Source organism: Syngnathus leptorhynchus, chromosome 11 (genome assembly GCF_054491065.1).
Source record: "Syngnathus leptorhynchus isolate UIUO chromosome 11, UIUO_Slep, whole genome shotgun sequence".
Lineage (NCBI taxonomy): Eukaryota > Metazoa > Chordata > Actinopteri > Syngnathiformes > Syngnathidae > Syngnathus > Syngnathus leptorhynchus.
The window spans coordinates 3582914-3602679 of NC_141205.1; the positions used below are offsets into that span (position 1 = coordinate 3582914).

The window sequence follows — 19766 nt, forward strand, 5'->3', positions numbered from 1 at the left end:
AACGAGTGAAGAAAAGGAATGTTTAATTCTGTCGTTGTATTTTTAAAAATGACACAAAATTGAGTTTTCTGGCCTCAATATCAGACATTAAAATACATGGATCAGAAGTGCAACAATTTAGCATTGCAGCCTTTTTTTTTTTGTGACCTATGAACCAAAGGTTCCAATGCATCTCCCACCTGCCAGCTCTATTTGTAATCTAACTTGAACAGGTGAGACTATCTTGAACCGAGTGTGGTATAAATGCAAATCAAATAAGCACTAAAACCTGTTCCGGGAACCAGTGGATTTCATATCCACTGGTGCATAACTAATAAGCCCTAAGCTAGTGGAGAAAGCGAGCCACCGTGCCATGAAATCAGTGCGGGTTGGAGAGCACTCAATGAGAGGCCCTACCTGTGTGCTGTGTGATAGCGTTGGTGCATAAACACAGCAGAAAGGCTCAAAGGCCAAAAAATGCTGCATTAAGCACGAGAAAATGAACATTGCAGGTGAGTTATTTTCTTTGAATAACACAGGTGAGCAAGTGTTATTAAAAGCAAATGAATGCGCTCTCAGGATAGCAACACAAGAAGGCTCTGACGGGAGATAAATCTAGCATGTAATTGGCATCATGTCTCGCTGCACTTAACAAAATGAACTCGCTAGCCTGTCAGCTTTTAGCCGTTCTTTGAGTTGCTATCCTGTGATGTTTCCATGTAGTAGCAAAAATAGCAATGTTTTTTAGACATAAAAAAAAATCAGATTTTTAGAGCAAATCCTGTAATTTATCTTACCTGCAGGCACAATGTTGTTTCCAATAACAACATCAGAAGTTTGTTCGCCTAGAAAAGCAAACGCTACATTCACATCCAACATCTTTGTGAGTCAAAACTCTCTCGTCAATGTGTTCTTTAAATTATGGTGTATGGGTAGCAAATGTGGTTTCTTGTCTGTAAAGCAAGCAAACAAGTCTCAAGGTACCTTGGTCAGGGGTAACGGGTGCGGATGTCCAGCGGGTGCTAGTTTAACAGTGGTCTCCCAGATGTGCGGGTCAAACAGCTCTCGAGCAGTCACCATGAATTGCACGGGTTCCGAGAGGTTGGCAAACGCCTGTTCGACATACACGGCCCCGTCGGGCCTCACGCTGAAGTTGGGGTCGCTGCTAACAAAGCCCACCTCTCTGCTGTGTTGGCAGTCTTCAAACTTCACTGCAGGAAAACAACACACAGAGGAAAAAGAGGTTACAGAATGAGAGAACATCAAAGTGAGATTTACTTCATGAGGGTTTGGCAAATCCTTGACACATTTGAAGATTAACCTGCAGCCATCAAAACGTATCTTGAAATATCTCATCCCTTTTGCTGTCACTTGTGATTCCTCACTTTGACATCTCTGGCAAAATGAACTGCTTATCTTTTTCTGAACCAGATACACAGGGGAGCCTAATTCTCTTTTGTATCATTCTTCTTTCCCAAACTAGACAGATAGCAATGTCAAAACAGAATTTCTCTCAGCTTCTCCTGGGAAACCATGAGGAGTAGCTCCAAAGGATATTAGGCTGACTGGGCTGAACGGAGCTGAGGCATGGCTAGCAAGCACGTACGGGAATGGTGTCATGTTTGTTGGCGGCACATGGGGAGGATGATGTTTTTGCTTTGTATCGGCATTCCGCCGCACGTGGACTTTGTCAGGGATTCCCAATGTTCGATTAAGAATGCAAAAGCGGTCTGGTTTAATAATTACATTTTCTTCCCTGGAGCCTTCCACCTCTGTGCAAGTTCATTCACACCGAGCTCATCTAAGCATGCCTTTATGGACCGGGGTGCAGTCAAGCTGGAAAAGAACGAAGCCTTCCCCAAACACTTCAAGCAAAGAAATGTCCAAAAGAAATCTTCTCGAAGACGAAGAGATGGAGCTGATCGATTACATCACTCGCCATTCTGTCCGCATGAGTAAATGTTTGGTAAATATTGCAAACACACAGAAGAGATGATGGGTACTTCTGTGCTGATATCCACGCGACAGCCGATATTAATGTGTCATTAGAAAACCCCAAATACAGAACAAACTGACAGCATCAGGAAAACACAACAGTTTCATCCAAGTGCCAATTTTTATCAATGCTCAATGGATCATCATTATCATCCCGCCATTCTCAGCATGGCGCAACGCCACTAGTGCCAAGCATAAACAATGTCTGCTTTTCGGCACGTCTGCCTCGTTACGACACGCACAAACAGCAAGTTGAAACGCGTGCGCTATGATCATATCTCAAACTCTGGCCGTTGATAAAAAGACAAAATGATTTCATAAATCACCCTGGCAATCGAGCTACTGTTATGAGCAATGGCAGAGTGATTTTTCAAAAATCCAGTCTGAAGAATTATACACATCCATTTTTTTTTATCAAGCCATCTATTTAATTTATAGCTCAGCATCCCGTCAAAAGTAGCTTCCAAAGAACAAGTTAATGAAGCAGAATCTTCGGCTTAGCATCCAGCAAATGGCGCCGCTTGTGTTCGCCAGCTGAGTAATTGAAACAGAGGTAAACACAGGATCGACAATGTGTGCATCTGCCTTTGTTGGCATATTTGTATTAAAGCAAGACAGCCTATTGAACAATGGCCGCATGGGAGCAAAAAGCTTTGTGCAAGATTATCACTTGGCTTTATGCCGTGCACAAAAGCCAAAGGTGATTTAACAACAGGTTGTGATGAGATAACAAACACTTGCTTCAAATTGGCCACAGATAAATTGTGATGGCAGGCATGCATTATGTAAATGGCTTCAATTTGCTTGAACTGAGCGGGCTAATTGTTGTCACTCCGCTGGGTCTCTCGTGGTGCAGCTGGATCCGTGACATGTGCCACTTATACGTGTGTGTGTCCCTGTTCCTGTGTGGGTGCGTGGCTGTTCGCGTAGGAGTTAGTTCAGAGTACGTTGAGTTGAAGAAGTTGGAGCCAATGCAGAGCTTTTATTTTTAGTTTTAATTCTTCACTAACAGTGTCAAAGGCTCCAAGTTACAAATCACTGGTGTGTATTTATTTTATGAAACATAAGCAGCACTGTAACTTGTTTTTTTTCCATTATAAAATGGTATCTGTGGATTAGGAGGTTGCATATCATTATGAGTAATTTTGTAAACATGTTTGTGTTTTTCTTAGTGTCCTACCATCTACGACATTAGCTGACAGGCTGCTGGGGGTGTTGTCATTCCGCTTGGTTACTCAGCTTTGGACACAGCAGAGAAAAATTGGTGGCCAGCGAGTGGAAAAAAAAAAAAAACGTGGGAGGGGGTTTAAACTGAGGAGATGCTGCGCAACAGCATGCCGACCAAACGCCAACTATGACTACATCAAGTCATGCTTTTGGACTTTGTCTCCATCTCCCTACTTGCAGATCATCTGCAGTGACTTTTCACCATTGCAGTCCATCTTCACCTTGTGTTCCTTCCACTAAATTCGTGCAACTGCAGACTGAACTCACTAGCGCTGGAAAAGATGACAATAACAAAACAACTGGTTGCAACAGAAATACCTCAAGAAGCCGAGCTCAAAGGACTTTTCTGCTCCTCTCAACTCTGAATTCTGATTAATCTTGTAATCTAATCTTGCGTGGGTGGTTCTGGCACTCGCTTTGATGAATATGGGTGTATTCTATGTCTGTAATATGTAAGTATACATGTGCATACATATGTCAGCCATATACTTCTCGTTTTCAACTGCTTATTAGCCACGGTACAATTACAAACACCTTTGTGACATTGACAGCTCACACGTCGTATTTCTGTGGCCAACATCGGCCCACACACACACGAGGCATCCGCTCAGTGCCTCCTTTGTTTTCCATCCATCACCTCCCTCCTTCTGCAGGTAGAACATTTGTAAAAGAAGACGCTCCTGCCATCAGGAGTGAAGGCGTAGGTGCCTACAAGCCTGTCAGGCTACTAAGATCTTCATACCGCGTGAAACCCGATGATGTGGCGTGGGCCTCGTGCGCAACACGCTTGGAATCGGATTTTCTTTTCTATAATATGAGAAGTGTTTTTCATCTCAGTATTTATTTCAGTTGTGACTTTACTCAGATAGAAATTTAGGCTAGGTCGCCGCGGTGGGAATGGAACTCTATCGGCCACTTTGAGTAGATTATTAGAGGATTTGGCCCTGCTGTTTATCTCTGCTTTAGCCGCCTCTCGTGTGCATTGATGAGGAGGCTTGAGGAATGAAAAAACGGGCAGATAAAGTGGCAGAGTGGGAGAAAAGCAGAGCGGATGCAATTAAATGGTTGGCTTGCAGATTGGAGTTGCAGGCCTCTGTGATTGATACGGTTTCTCCTTGTCTTGCGCAGTACACAATCATTTTTCACATGCGAGACACCTCACACACAACAATGATAATAATAATAATTGTTCTTATTACTATGACTTGTGACTTTTGACTTTTTTTTTACTTTATTGGTCATATTGTTGTGTGCTTTTTTTATAGGTTTGTATTGGAACAAAATATAACTGCTTGTACATATCTCTGCTATAAATACTGTATTGTTATAATTCACAACCAAAATATTCAGTGCCTCAATGGGTTCACACTCTTGTGAACGCTAATGAGCACACACACTGCTTGAAATGTCATTTTTGTGCCAATTTTTTGGCTGGCTGTCACATCAGCAGCTACCCACGTCAGGGACGTAAAACCTGGCTTCCGATCAATCCGAAATGTGCATCAAGGCAGCAGACAAAGCCTGAAAACGTCCTCAATTGATCCACTAGCCCCATGTCGGATGGTAATGAGAAACATTCCTTTGAAATACAACGGACTACACCAAACACTTTTTTTTTTCCCTTCTTTTTGTTTGTTCGTTCTGACTGGATGGCACTTTTAGACGGACGCTGCCCTACAGGCTTAGCATTCCATTTAGCACATGGCGAGAAGGAGCCATGCTTATCGCAGCAACATCTTTTTTAAAGAGGTGAAGTCGGGAAACAGCCTGAAGGCAATGACTGTCTACGCAATGCCTGTTATCTCCTTGTACAATGTAATGATTTTACACAGCTCGAGGCGAGGTGGTGGGACACCGTTTGGGCCCTACCAACTTTGGGCTGGTATCAAGGAACAAAAGGGCCTTGTGGGTCATATCAGTACCTCTCACTCAGGCATATAATTACTGTGATGAAAACTCATTATCCTCATGTAAGTACTTTTTTTTTTTGGAGGTCTCACACCACACTAAAGAAAATGGTTTAATGTGAGGAGCAAAACCTTTTCGTTTTAGATAACGTTTTAACTTTATAATAGCTGACATGAGTGCCTTCCATTAGAATGAGAGACATGTTTTGGGCGACTTGCACATTGTGGGTCACGTGTTGAGTGCAGAAGTATTTCATACTATGGAGGTCATCCTAAATGAGAAGTCGTCTTCATAGACAAGGTCACTTTCTGGCACTTTCCGTCACCCTTCCTATGTAGTAAATTTTGCTTGCGTCTACACCAGCTTCCTCATCATCTTCTTCACTTCCGTTTTATTAGAATAACTGCGATTGAAATCTTCCCTGGTGGTTGTTTAGTTACCGTGTTCAACATCCTGCCTTGATTCCCAACAATTGCTCTAATTAGCATTACAAAAATCCACAGAGAAATCAGCAGAAATAGCTTATGCCTGGAATTGGGGGTGCTGAAGGATGAGGGATACATTTAAGAGAGCTGCACCTAAATTAGCACATTCTAAAAAATAATTTAATAACCAAGAGATAAACATAATTAAGTATTTACGTAACTCACTGAAGAATCTGTTTGCATTAATAGATTAGAGCAGCTTGAGCAATGAGGCAATGATGACATGTTGTCAGTCTAAACACAATATGAAACATCCATCTTACCTTGTTTACCTCTCCGACACAGATCATGACTTCAAACGTCAGTGATTAGATTGAAGATAGATCCCATTTGTTGTGCCCCCCCCCCCATTCCTGGCTAATACAGTGTCTCCTCAAACCCCCCTGGGGAAAGTTATAGTTAGTCTTCTGGCTACCGAGACGAGGGACACAACTAATCTGTTTATCCTTGAGAAGAGATCAAGGCCATTATAAGGTTCAGGTACACAGACTGATAGATGACCACCCCCCAATGCTTTCAGTCATCATTCATCTTTGCCTTTCCACTCTGTAGTTCACACAGGAAGAAACAGAGGCATTTCTACGTAGCCAGTTAAGGATGCTAAAAAATCTGACTTCAATTTTGAACAAATCCATTCCACCGAGTTTCAACTGAGATGTTGGTGCTAGCTTGTATGAACAGAAATGATCACATATAATCTCATTAATCACGGTCCTCTTTGAGATTAGTCACGCTTCAGTGTGAAAACAACCTCGGCCTTACCGAGTGGAATCTGCTCTTAAGCGACAAATCTCAATTCTTTTTAAAGGATATTTGCTTTGAGGTCACCACCCCAAAATAATCACTTAAGACATGACTACATTTGCATCCAACATTTCCATGAAAAATAAAATGCTTTATGTGGCCCATGGTGCAACAATGTACTGCCTCAAGTGTGGCCAAAAATATTGATAAAACTCTGTGATGAACAGGATTAAAGTGTTTCTGATGTTTTATGATTCCATTCAATGAGAATGATTGGAATTGTTAGATGAACGGTACACCAATGTCCAGCTCTTGCCCTTTTTCCATTTCGTATATTTCCTAGAGTTACCTTTTGACAGTTATCAACGCCATCCATCTCTTGTGATCCTTCAAGCCGCCATGCAGCAATCCCATAAGAGGGCAGGGCTAAACCTCATTGTCTGCTATCGATGGAGACACAATAGGGAGAGGGGCGAGCAGCTTTTTGCTCAACTATGAGCGGGAATGGGCAGCTGGTCTCCAATGGGCCATGCAGCTAAACCATTATTCTTATCATTACTGGACAACTCACCGTGGACCAGGAAAAAAAAAAACTCTAGAAAGGTTAAATGAGTGTCTCCTATCATGTGTGTGTCTAGGTACGCTTTGTATGTGTTTACCTCCTGCCTCCATCTTTCAAAGCAGACGTTTGCCCATTTCTCATTAACTGATAATGTATCACTCATGACCTTGATAGAAAAAAAATAGACCAGAAGTCATTAATTGATCAGGAAACATGGCCTTTCAGTTAAAAGGTGAGGATCAATTACATGTTATCACACCAGCAATGAAGATATAAATTAATGGCCCAACTGAATGTATAAGGTCCAGCGTGATGATTTTTTTTCTTACTTTGAAGCACAACATTCATTCGGGTCAGTGGTGGTGCAACAATTTGCTTTTGTGATTTAAAATTATGGACAAGAATTAGCACAGTCCTTACAAATATGCTGGATCCATTCTGACAATTATGTTCATCGTGCAGAATGTCATCATGACAAACAAAGGGACTTTGGGGCAATGGCAACATTTATTGAATTAGACCAGATGGAGAATAAAATTTGCTCTCAAATTAAGAAAACAGTTTCACAGGATTTTATATGGAGAAACAATTGTCTGCACATTATGACTAAGATAAACGTTGTTTGTGTTCTGATCAACTATCACTAACAGTGTCTTGGTTCAGTACTCTTCATTAAGTGACACGACGAATGTGTGTTTTAATGGTTATCTCTGCTCCAACTCCAGCAGAAAAAAAGTGTAATAGGAAAAGGCGAGATTAATGTGATTGTGTTCTTATCATTAGTAACAATCAACAGATCAACTGATACCGGCACTTGCATGCCCTTGCTCTGACTCGTCCTCATTTGTTGCTGTGTTTGCACTCTATTTCCGTATTAAGGTACAAAGAGGCATTGAGGCGATTGTTGAATGTGGGAATCAGTAAAGTCTGCAGACGGGACTATGTTTGAACACAGAGAGCGAGATTTGTAGTTACAACGGCAAATGAACTGCGCTTCTATTTTGCTGCCAACTCACAGCTGGGCCTCCGACTGGTGCCAGCAACAGTTTGTAAGTGTGCAAACTGCGGACGTTTGTGACGCTTAGTCGGTCTTAGCCGTGAGCCAATGGCGCTAATTGCGTCATACGCTAGCTTGCAAAACCCACAACATATGCTTTGACTTGAGCTGTCTGCTGTGCATAAATCTCAGCCTTGCTGAGAGAGGCAGACGAGGACATCCAGTGGGATGAAGGATGACACTAGCCTTACCCGCTCGGGGCCACGGCGGCGGCACAGCATTGATCCAGCCATTCCTGAGCCTGAAGAGCAAGAGCCGTTTGGCTTTGTCAGCACTGTTCAGCTCACAATTGCTTGGAAACTCAAGGGGGAAAAGCCCAACATAGTGGAGCAAGAAAATGTCAGTTACCCTAACTTACCACACAGCTTAAAATTGTGTCCAAAATGAAAAAAAAACAAAAAAACAATCCTAATCGATATTTCTTGTATTTTCTAGTAGTCTTATTGTAAAGATGCCCAAATTAGATCAGACCTGATTGAAGAAAAGCTCATAAAAGTTTCTAAACACATCAAATAATGGACTAAGATGGCATTTTTCTGCACTGCGCTCCGAGGACATTGTGTGTTTTAAATGAGTTTATCCAAGCCTGGAAATGTCACGACGGCTGTCATGACACAAAAGGTGACGATTTTATTTCCTTGGCTATTGCTGTGATTCCATCTCTGCCAGCAGAGTTGTTAATTTTTACAGCAGCACATCAGACAAAAAAAAGACAGAAAAGTGGCAATTATTCTTAGATTTGAGTGAATAAAGGACACAATGCTTTCCGATGCTTAATCTGGAGCAGGAGAAGGAAGGAGCAGAATGGAGGAGATTGTGGATGGGGAGAGGTTGGAGATTGGGGACAAAGCTGAACAAGTGCAGCCTTGAAAATGAGACCGGTGACAGGCGGCGTGTTTGCTCATCTCTCATGTTCTCTCTTAACTACAGTGTGACTGTGAGGGAGACGGCAGGCTAGAAGATGGAGAGGAGGAGAGTGGGCAACAGACAGAAAGGTAGACATGATGGAGTGACAGCATAGCAGCGAGGCAGAAGAAAAATGGGGGCGACAGAATGAGGTTTACAGCACCGGGTAACAGAAAGCAGACCCGATCCCACTGGGCCTACACACCAAAAAAAAAAAATATTTGAAACAAGTATTGTGTATTAGCGTGACTTTGGGCTCAGCATTTATCAAAATGTAATGATACCTTCGATTTTGGGCTTCTTTCAAACGTTATGATTGAAGAAAACCGATTAATGTGCAGAACCGGTGTGGTGAGTTTGCAAGTTCCAATATTGTTAAAATAGTCTGAACGCTCCATATTGATTGCGTAACAAGCATTTAGCGTCGTGTGATTGTGCTGGGACTGCTTTAAGAAAATAGAGAGTTTGAGAAATGAATGTTCGATGTGCAAGGGAGGAATGGGCGGAAGGTCTGAAGTCAATGAATAATCGTTTTATTAATCGTGATTTGTATTCCAGTCTAAATAACCATGATTACTATTATTTCCATAATCGTCCAGCCTGTATTGTTCCAAGTATCAGTTGCAAGGGCTCAGACGGCAGCGGCCATCCTGATACCGAGCCGGGAGCTGACAAGAGCGTTTTGTGACTGCGGGGGCCATCTGTCAACACGACAGAGGTCCCGCCCTCATCAATGTCGATACAGGCTCATAAGGCAACCTAAGTCAAACATGGCAAGCGGAAACACGTGTGCAACAAAGCTTTGTTAGACTGTAGGAAAACTTTTACTGCCCTCCTTTCACATTCATCCGACTCATTGTGTCAGCCCTTCAAACTTGCTCCATTTGCACCTGATTCAAGCCAGGCATTGAGAGAAAATGGGAACAATGAGTTCATCTCAACAAAAGAAATGTCTTTTGTGTTCTGTGTTTTTTATGTAAATGCCAGAACATCGTTTGCCTATTTGTCGTTGCGCATTTGTGGTTATTCATAGATAAAAATAAAATGAAGAACGGGAAGATAATGAAGATATGATCGGAACAGAGCAGAGAACAGCCATCCAGGAATATAGAAATTTACTTGAGCTGCTCTGCTGCTCTCTCTGCTCCGATGGCTATATGTGCTCATTAAATATTCATCTTTCTACTATCACATGAGAGCGGAAGTTTGGGCAGAAAAAGATCGAGACAGATAATGTCTGGACTAGCTGTCGTATCGAGCCTGCTGTTCTCTTGAAGCTAGCTCAACACGAGCATGTTGGAAAGAAGTGATGTAGTCTATACTGAAGTAAAAACCTTCGGACAGAAATCCAATTAAGCCAGAGAAAAAAGGAGTAAAACAAAATTAGAATGGTTTCTCCATCTATAATGTTCTTTCATTGTTATATTTTATTTTTGTAAAATTGTGAAGAGGTTTTAGAGGTGGATCATTAGGGCAGTCAAATTCCCACCAGGTCTGAAATGCACCGCACCCCAGCATGTTTGAGTACCCCCAATTTAGAGTGAATCATGTAGGAGGAGCAGTTCTGGCAAATGTGAACTAGCAAAACATAATAGTTGTTGTTTCATCCAGTTAAATAAAGAACATGCAGTGATATCCAACTTGATAACACGCACATGTTATATTCAATATTTATAATTGAAAATAAAGAGCATGGAACATTTTGAGCCACCACCAGTACATCATTTTGTGACAAACGCTTCTTGCCTGAGATGACAGTGACATTTTTTAAGGCAAGACATGGGTTCTGCCTGCAGAATGGAATCCATCAAAAGACATAGACGATCAAATAAGAGATACAAAAAGACGATCAAACGGTCGAGAGGAGAAAGAAAAGAAAGGGGAAAAGCATGAACATTAGCAAGCGTGCCGAGGAGCTTTTGAGGAGATAAAAATAGACCACATAGCGAGGCAAAGGGGTGAAGAAATGAGTCCTGTTCATCATAAAATGTGCACTTGGAGAGTGACTGAAAAAAATCCTCTCTGGATGATAGAATGGCTACGCCACAAAATGGGCCAATTTTTGGGAAACAAAGCTCACCTTTTCATGCAATAAACTGATATGTAGCAAAAAAAAAAAGGAACTATTTTTTTCTGTTATCTTGGAAGCAATTGTCACTGTTCAACAAGTATTTTATACGACAGCGCCAGCTCCGGTATCATCACGTATCAAATTTTCTGACAGTAGTATGTCGTTTTGCGGCACCAGAGCTCTGTGTAAAAGTTAAGTATCCACAATGGTCACCAAATCAGGGTATATTTTTCCAAACTGGATTGCAGAGACTGTTCTAAACCGTCCATTTTTTTTAGATAATTCATTGAAGGTTGTTTACATTTGAGAAAGGAAATTATATCGTAATAATAATGAATGTATACATAGTATTCGGGTTTATGATTTTTGACCTCCATCTTCGTGTTGGGCACTACTGGTTGTTCCTTTGTGATATTTATGTAATTTCATGGTGTCTTTGTATTGATTGCTTCACTCTCAGTTATTGCCGAGTCAGCGAGAAGCGGACACTGTGAGATTTGTCTCAATATATGACGCTGCCCGAACCCGCTCTCAGACACTCTCCGGTCACACAATGTTTGTTTTTCATTTTTGCTACCATGCCACTGTGAGACTAATGCAGTTTTTGAGTTGCAATGGTGAATCTTCCCTTCTTGCTAAACTTTTCCTGACACTCCTAATATGCTTTGTCAAACACTTTCCAGTGCTACCAGCTGTCAGACCACTTACAGCAGGTGTCCTGAAAATACTCCATTTTAATTTATGAGGGACAGCGCTGCTCTCCGCAGCGAATTGCTTGCTCATCAGAGCTCTATAGGTGGAATGAAACTTCCAGGCAGTGTTAATGTATGAACTGTGTGCACTAATCACTTAACAGGACCGCAGAGGGAGTGTGCTTGCTGAAAGTTTGAACTCCACGTAGCCCAGTGTGGGAGAGAAAGCGTGTATACCGCTGAGCGCATGCAGCGGGGAACACGGAAGGCTTTTGGCAGAACGAGGTCATTCTGTTCTACCAAGTAAAAGTGCGCGTGGATGTAGCGAGTGACACGAATGTAGTCCTCTATGTTTTTAGTGTTAACCTCTTTACAACTAACACAGTGCTCGGGGACAGGGAAGTTTTGTTAAGGACATGAACAGAGATGTAAGTCGTTTGCTAGTAATTTGCCATGCAAGCTGTATGATGTTGATGAGTTGTCATTATAAAACATTCTACAGCTTGACTTGGCTGGAGAAAATCTTTTCCTCCTAGGGTAATGGCTGCTTCTCTATGAGTACTATAGTGAATTGCAGCTGATATAAAAAGATTAACCAATTTTTGCTGTCTGTCACCTTAAACCAGATGAGAACATCCTGCAGCTTGCCTTGTTGCTATGACGGAGGGTGAGGAGGGGTACACCCGGATCTGCTTGAGAACACGATAGTTGCCAGGCATCAGCTTTTCAATTGGCCCTCAAGGCAAATACACGCAATGAAATATAAATAGACAACCAATGTAGCTGATAGTGACCTCAGTGCGGTGAGGAAATCACAGTGATGGAAAAAAAAAGTATATAATTTTAACAGTAGCGAATGTGTTATTTAATTCCAGATCGAAAACCATTCACATTTTAGAGGGCCATTGTAAGCTCAACTTTTGAAACAGCTCGTACAAGGTTTATGGCTGGCGAGGCACTGACAGAATCCGTTTTACACATTTATGAGCCCAACAGCACAATCTGAGTCGAGGCTTCTCACTGCCATGTACGTATTTGAATTTTAAGTCAATTTAGCAAGCTTTACAATGAGGTGCAAAGTCGCTGTTGACCTTTATGACCACCCTATGATTTCTCCTGATCGATTAGTAACCACCTAAACTGTATATTTGAATCAATAAAGACCTCTTGGAGCTTCCTCTCAGTCCAATCTATTGAACTTACCAAGACAATTTTGTACTGACATTTTATACTTCCTTTTCCATCTCTATTCATTTCCAGTAGAAACAATATCTAGCCGTTTTTTCCTCCAATTACTGCCTGTAACTCGTATGCCAATATGTGAGGAAAGCAGAAAGATTCAATCTCAGGGGTGTGAATTTTGCTCTTTGAGTATTCCGGTTCAAGATGTCTTGGAGTTTTGTTTTTATTTGTCGCCCCACAAGGTGCTTTTTATTTTCTGCTCAAACAGCCTTCCGTTTATCACATCCGGCGCTGAAAAGACACCTGTCGCATAGCGGCCATGAGAAGAAGAAAGCGAAATAGAACCTGGAGGGGAAAACTAATGTGCAGCGTGCTTAGTCCTAAGTATGAATCGGTAGCCTGCTGCTGGAAAAGTGTTGAGCGAAAGCACTCTTGTAAAGACCGTGGGAGGATCCTCCTGCCCACTCCGCCACGGACTGCAGAGCCCTACTTGTGTCGAGGTGACCCCCCATGTGTACTGCGCAGCCACGACATTCAGCATGGTTATGTATGAGCAGGCAAAGGTGTTGGTCCTTCTGCCGAAAGACTGTGTGCAACCTGTTTCAACAGCAGCTCAAAGAGACAAGCAAAGGGAGCAACTGATAACAACTGATAGAAGACGCTTGCATATTTTAGGAAACGGATTTGAATTTTCAAAAATCCAAACAAATAATTACTCAAAATGTTATTCATCTGATTATTACTGTGGTTGTTTTGTATTTATTTTGTCTTTCATTTGTGCACATCTTATTTTATTTTCATGCGTCTTTGTTCATAATTAGTATTTTGATTGTTCATTAAAGGAACCAGGTAGCTAGTTACCAAAATGAGGTAGATAACATGGCTCTGGAGCGCAAGGCTCCTGTTGAGTTGTGAAGGTGTCTTCAGCATGCGTCCTCACACGCGCCCTTCAACTTCCATTTTTTTTCTCTCGCGTTGCTCAGCGGCCAAATGGAGGCACCATGAGGAGTTGGAATAAAAGGAATGTCAGACATCGATTTCTAGGAGGTGACTGTATCAGCATGAGACTTGGCCTACGTCTACGGTCAAGGACGCCGTACGCATCAACCGGGTCGGCTCTCTGTCCGTCAGGCATCAAATGAGCCACCCCCAGTGGGACACTGAGATCAGAGAGCAGAGGGAGTCGCCTTTCATCTCTTCGGGATTAGTACTTCCATCGGGGCAAAATACAGGCTGTGGATGTGTACGTTCGGGAATACGCACTACGGGATAAGTATCTACATGTTAGCCACGGGCTAACCGCTATCTCATTCGACTGCATGCCAACATTGCCCCTCAGGTCGCAATATATGCGGCTTCTATGGAAGCAGAAGGAAAAGGAGAAAATATCCTGCAATCTTCCTGCACTGCCGGCTGATGTTAAATATCCAGCATCTAAAAACAGTCTTCAAAGCCTCCCAGTACGTTGCAGGCATGAGGCCATTTGTACGTTACAGGCAACATGCAAAATGTTGACGCAAGGTGCAGTGCAGAGGCATTTAACATGCATGAAAACAGAAGGCTTCAGTGGAATGAAGCACTTGGTATTATTGAAGTGATGAGGTATTATTGAGGTGAGACAAAGAGCTCAGTCTCATGGGACACAATCATTGCGTGACAATTTGGAGACTTATGGGCCATCAACCACTTCACATACAGCAACACCTGTTAAGATGATTCTGTTCACAAGTGCAGCGGTAGAAGATCACCTGTGACACCAACACCTTGGATCTTCTTCTAACACCACCGTTCACTCCTTTGTCTTCATTTCACACACATACTAACACTGGCACACATGCACACAGGTCCATTTCCTCCTCCTGTCTTGAATTTGGCCCACACAGTCTGACACTAATGGCAACTTTTCACACCCTTTATGGAGAGTCTGCACAACTCCATGCACTGATACAGGAACAACGACTCAGCTCTAACTCTTCAAAGATGCCTGTCTGCACACAGCCAGGCACTTAGAAGAAATGCTGAGACCCAACATGATTTATGTCCAATTATAGAGGTCCGAATGGGAATTCATCACATGATATTTTCTGAATAGAAATAATGTCCAGAGTGTATTTATGAATGTAGAAGAGTTTTACTCTCTCTACTACTGTACAGCCACGATTAAATAACGAGGGCACTGGATTAACAAGCACTCAATGGACATCATAATGTCTTGCACACCCAAGACAGGCTTTTCTTAGTCGGTCCTTTTTAAAAACTTTCCATTTTCCATCCTCTGTCCGAAAAATGTCTGTTCGTCTGACCAATGAGCATCACTGCAGATTAGTAATGAAAACACGTGACGATTCTCGCCACAGGTGAATAAAAAAATCAGACACTTGAGCGAAAGCTGATACAGCTGCAAGCGAAGGTGTGCACGTGCTGAGCAGTAGAGCTGATTGGCAGGCAAATTGTTACTGCTGTAACAGCAGCTTGACAGTGAAAACCGCCAAATGCACAAGTTAAAAGGCATTCACGGAAATGGTCTTGCCAGAGTTTGCATAAAAGCCAGACTATTTTGCGCGTCTTTGAGAAGTTGAGGCTGAGGTGAAGCATTCGGTAAAACATGTGACTTATTTATCAATTTTTTTAAGAAGAGATGCTCTTTATAGAAATAGAGAGACTCAGGTGCCAATCATGAGCAGTAAGCCCACTTTCAAGGCTGGAGCTTATTCAAGTGTGGGTGTCGGAATTTCAGACCTTATTTCTAACACCATGAAGAGAGGCGACTCAAGATGCTGTGCCACGAGTGGGATAGTAAATAAAGGTGATAATAATAAAGCTGCTCCACAGTTTTTCATCAAGAAACCGTAATTCTAGTGTCTGAGACAGGCGAATGTGCACAGGTTGGACCAGATAAAAAAATGAACAGTATAATAAGGGAAGGTGAGCTAGAGGGAAAAAAAAACCCCATCTCACAGCGAGAGGTGATCATGAGAGTGCGAAATACTAAGCAGTATTTGGCCATTTCTGCTCCTCATAATGTCCCACAGTGTAGGTATAATTAGACCCGGGAAATGGTGTATCATTAGTCCCAGCCAGGATGTTAAAATAAAGTGTGAACTAATTGGTGGAGAATATACCATGCCTGAAATAATAAAGCAGGTGATTATGGGAGTAGACGCCGTCCAATTAAAATTGATACTTTCAGCAGCTTAGGGCAGAATCCAATAATGATTAAAAGAGGCGAGAAATCCACATGAAACCGATCATTTGCTCTTGTTCTTGAGTTTTTCAAAGATGGCTGACATTCAACTGTTGTCAACTCGACTAACGCATCAGACAGCACCTATTATTTATCATTTTCTATCATTGTGTAGGTTTTATTGAGAAAATTCACCAGATTTGAGAAAGCACTGCAAGTTAAGCTCGAACACTCTGCGAGAACAAGTCACATAAAAGCCATGTTTTCTAAAATGAAGGTACATGGGATAAGAGTTGTAACACGTGTAAGTCCATTGGGTGAAAAAGCACTTATAGCCATTAAGCTCGCTTGCTCGCTCGCTCGCTCTCGTGTGCCTCGACACAAGCGTGTCAGCCGTTGTCGGCAGAGGCAGCAGCTCGGCTCTCTTGACTCAACTGGGACAGACGGTCCGGACGCGGCATCAAGCAGCTGTCAGCGCTTCTATTTTACTGGAAGAAAAATACATCAAGTGTTTCAATCAATGCCTGAGGATGTTTTCAAGCATTTTAAGAGGGAAGCGGCTCGAACATCACCGCTGTTCGATAGGTCAAGCGGCATTCTTGAGCAGTTCCAAATTTGCTAATGGGGAGTCGCAAACCAGGCGGCTTCTCACTGGAGACGGGATGCTATTTTCACGCTTGTTGCCTTCGTTCTTTCCCAGTAGCTTTTTGCACATACCTTTACACAAACCATCTGCCACCCAGGTCCTTTGTGAGTTAGTTTGAGAGCTTAGTGGCTGTCTCCGTTTGTTCAAGAGCCGCTGCAGACAAAACAACAGCTTTAATTGGAAATGCAGAGGCGAAAGAAGAGGAGGCCTCTACTTGTACTTCACCTGGCTCAGAGTTCTTATTTCAGTCATCGACCACAATACTTGTCGTGTCAATGAGTGTCTCAAGACATGATAGTTGGCTCAACACCAAAATAACTACAGCACGGCAGCTAACAATTGCAGGCTTCTATTTTTGATATTCAGGGCAATGGTTTAGTTGACGATACAGCAAAATAACCTTCAGCGATCACATTGATGCAATTAATAAATCAAACACAACTACCAATGATCAGCCAGCTTCATCAGCAGTTTACGTGCATCATCCAGTTTATAGTTTGCTGATGTGCATTGTGCCGTGGCCAAGACAAAGTTAAGGTGGTTTCCAATTGCACTTGATGGGCTTGAACAATTTGCACGGCTGGCAGAAAAAAAAAACAATCAATCCGGCGATTATAGAAAAGGACACTAAAAGCAGCCAAGCGCAGCATTTTCTCTTATCACAATTATACCTTCCCCTCCAGTCTCAGGTAGAGGCAATTAAGCTCAGAGAGGATCAGCCAGTGATCACCAACATCCAGAAGCCTTTATGATGACTGACTGCAGGGGGGCACGCTAATACACAGCGAGGATCGATTTATAATGCAGGTATATGGAACACAACCCTGGTATTTTTTCAAAGCACACAGCTATTGATTTGGGGAATGACGTAGAGGTTGCTGAGTGACGAACGGCTGCATCAACCAAACATCGTCCAAACATTTCCATCGTTTACGCTTCCATCACTGAAAGTTCATTCATTACTCCCAGACTCAATTTTCTCTGTCTTTCATTGTGAGAGATCCCTCATGGAAGATGATGACTCAGCAGTACAGAAGTAGAAAAGTAAGAGAGTGTTTTAATATGAATGAATAAAGGCGAGAAAAAAATGTGCTAACAACCGAGACTATAAATGAAGACACATTCTGTTGTGTTTGTGTTTTATTCTCTGTAGAATGTGACATTGTTATTCTATGACTGTGTTGGAAGTAAACCCAAAATGAAAGAAGACACAAACTAGTACAATTTTGTTTTCCTAAATCTACTTGAGATTTGACATGATCTAAAAGCTCTATTGATCTTGGGTGAATGACAAACAGTGGCATTGCAAAATATTGGATATGAATGACACACACATGGATCATGGTCATTGGTGGTAATTATTCGGGCCTTGATACCACCGCGAGGTGATGGAAAGAGAAGAGACAGGCTTGGAGGCTCCTTTCCACTGCCCTTGCTGTGTCCTCCATCAGAGTCGCCAGCTAAGATTTGATCCGAAGCAATCTCCACAGCTCTTGTTTGCATTCCTCGCCTGGCTATTTTAATCAGGAACCCCGCTAAACAAATTCCAGCTGTTATCAGATCCTCTCAATGTTACCGAATCACACGCCGCACAACTTCAATTAAACATGAACACCTTATCGACCAACTTTGCCAGGACAAATTTCATTGTTGAGTATAGCAACAAAATTTCAAATTAGCCTTCATCTTCTTCAAATGCAAGACCTGAACCATTCAGTATGCTGACCAGGTTAGATGGATTTGGCTAAAGAGGATCCCGATGGATGACTGACTTCCTGAAAATGATGACATCGAATGTAACGGCGAAGAACGCAGCTCATATGCTTGAAGCCTTCATGAAAGCTTTCTCATACTTTATAGCTTGTGGCAACATGGCCAACAAGTCTCACTAGCATTTATTTCAAGGCTAAACCTGCTGTGTTGGATTGATGTACGCCGACCAGTATTTCGCTTGACCTCTTTGCCTCGGTAGATATGCCCTTCTTGGAGCCTTGAAACTCTGTGAAATGATTTGTGGCGTCTAAACTGGCCATGTCATAAACCGTTTTGAAAATATGGACTGAAAAATAGACTCCAAACGACAAGAGGCTCAGAAGGCCCGAGATGATGTAAGGTCTTCCACAATAAGCAGTTGCAACAGTGTTGCAGTTAGGCTGAGCCAGTCTCTTAATAATTTAATACAAATATAAAATACATTTGCTGAGCGAATAAACGCTTTTATGGATCTGCTTTGTTTGCTGCCAGCTTTTGCTTGAAGCTGTTACAAAGTTCAAAGTTAAGTTCCATCAAATTTACGTCTTGAGACAAAACCCATTTGAGTTCATTTCATTTGAAAAGTTGTTTCGCTTATTGACTTGTTAAAAAAGCAACGAACATCCATCTCAAAATGAGGGTCTAGCTGATAGCAAGCTTGCATCGCTCTATTCTCTCGCTCTCTCGCTCTGCGTGGATATCCCAATAGAACTTCCCTTCGCACATGTTCAATTATTCATCTCCCTCTGTCAAAAATTCAGCCTTGCTAGCACTTGCCAGTATCCCACACAAATTGGCAGCCAGGCGCATATTTGGCATATGGTGCCGAGCAGCACGGCGTTTTTTTTTTCCGCGTCTTTTCAGTTAGTCCGCCCGCACTTTCCGAGTACACCAACACAAATGGCAATAAACTCATGTGCATTTACAGATACACTCACACAAAGTAATGACGTTCCGTGTTTGTCTGCCTTCCAAAGTGAAAGCCCACGTTAGTCACCACAGCGTACGTTTTTGCACTTTTGTCTGATGATCTCTTCTCATGAACTTCCCATCTTGAAAATGTTGTGCTTTGTTGTAACACACAATGATGGAGGAAGTCATTTATGACTGCTAACTATCATTCATGACACACAGTATTACCCAACGGGGAACTAAAAATGGAGGAAAATGCAATTGTTTGACACACAGATCAAAGAAAGTGATGCAACCCACTGACAACAGTGGCTGAAAAATGGCAACTAACGTAATCGTTAATAGCCAACGTCTGCCCTGACTGGTTCCCAAAGTGGGAAGTCTGTGCTACTAACCACTGAGGCATCCAGCTGCCGGAAGAAAAAGAAAAATGGAATACGAATACAATACATGCAGCGTACAAT

At 42.3% G+C, this 19766-nt stretch overlaps 1 protein-coding gene across 12 annotated transcripts in view; it reads right to left on the minus strand.

The window, feature by feature from the left end:
* Positions 1–19766, minus strand: part of cdh4 (cadherin 4, type 1, R-cadherin (retinal)) — a 141299-nt gene that overhangs the window by 33184 nt on the left and 88349 nt on the right. For all 12 annotated transcript variants that reach the window (XM_085924541.1, XM_085924550.1, XM_085924547.1 and 9 more), the window contains one exon: positions 964–1190. In XM_085924541.1, coding sequence (XP_085780667.1) covers positions 964–1190 — 227 coding nt within the window. The remainder of the gene's footprint in view (positions 1–963; positions 1191–19766) is intronic.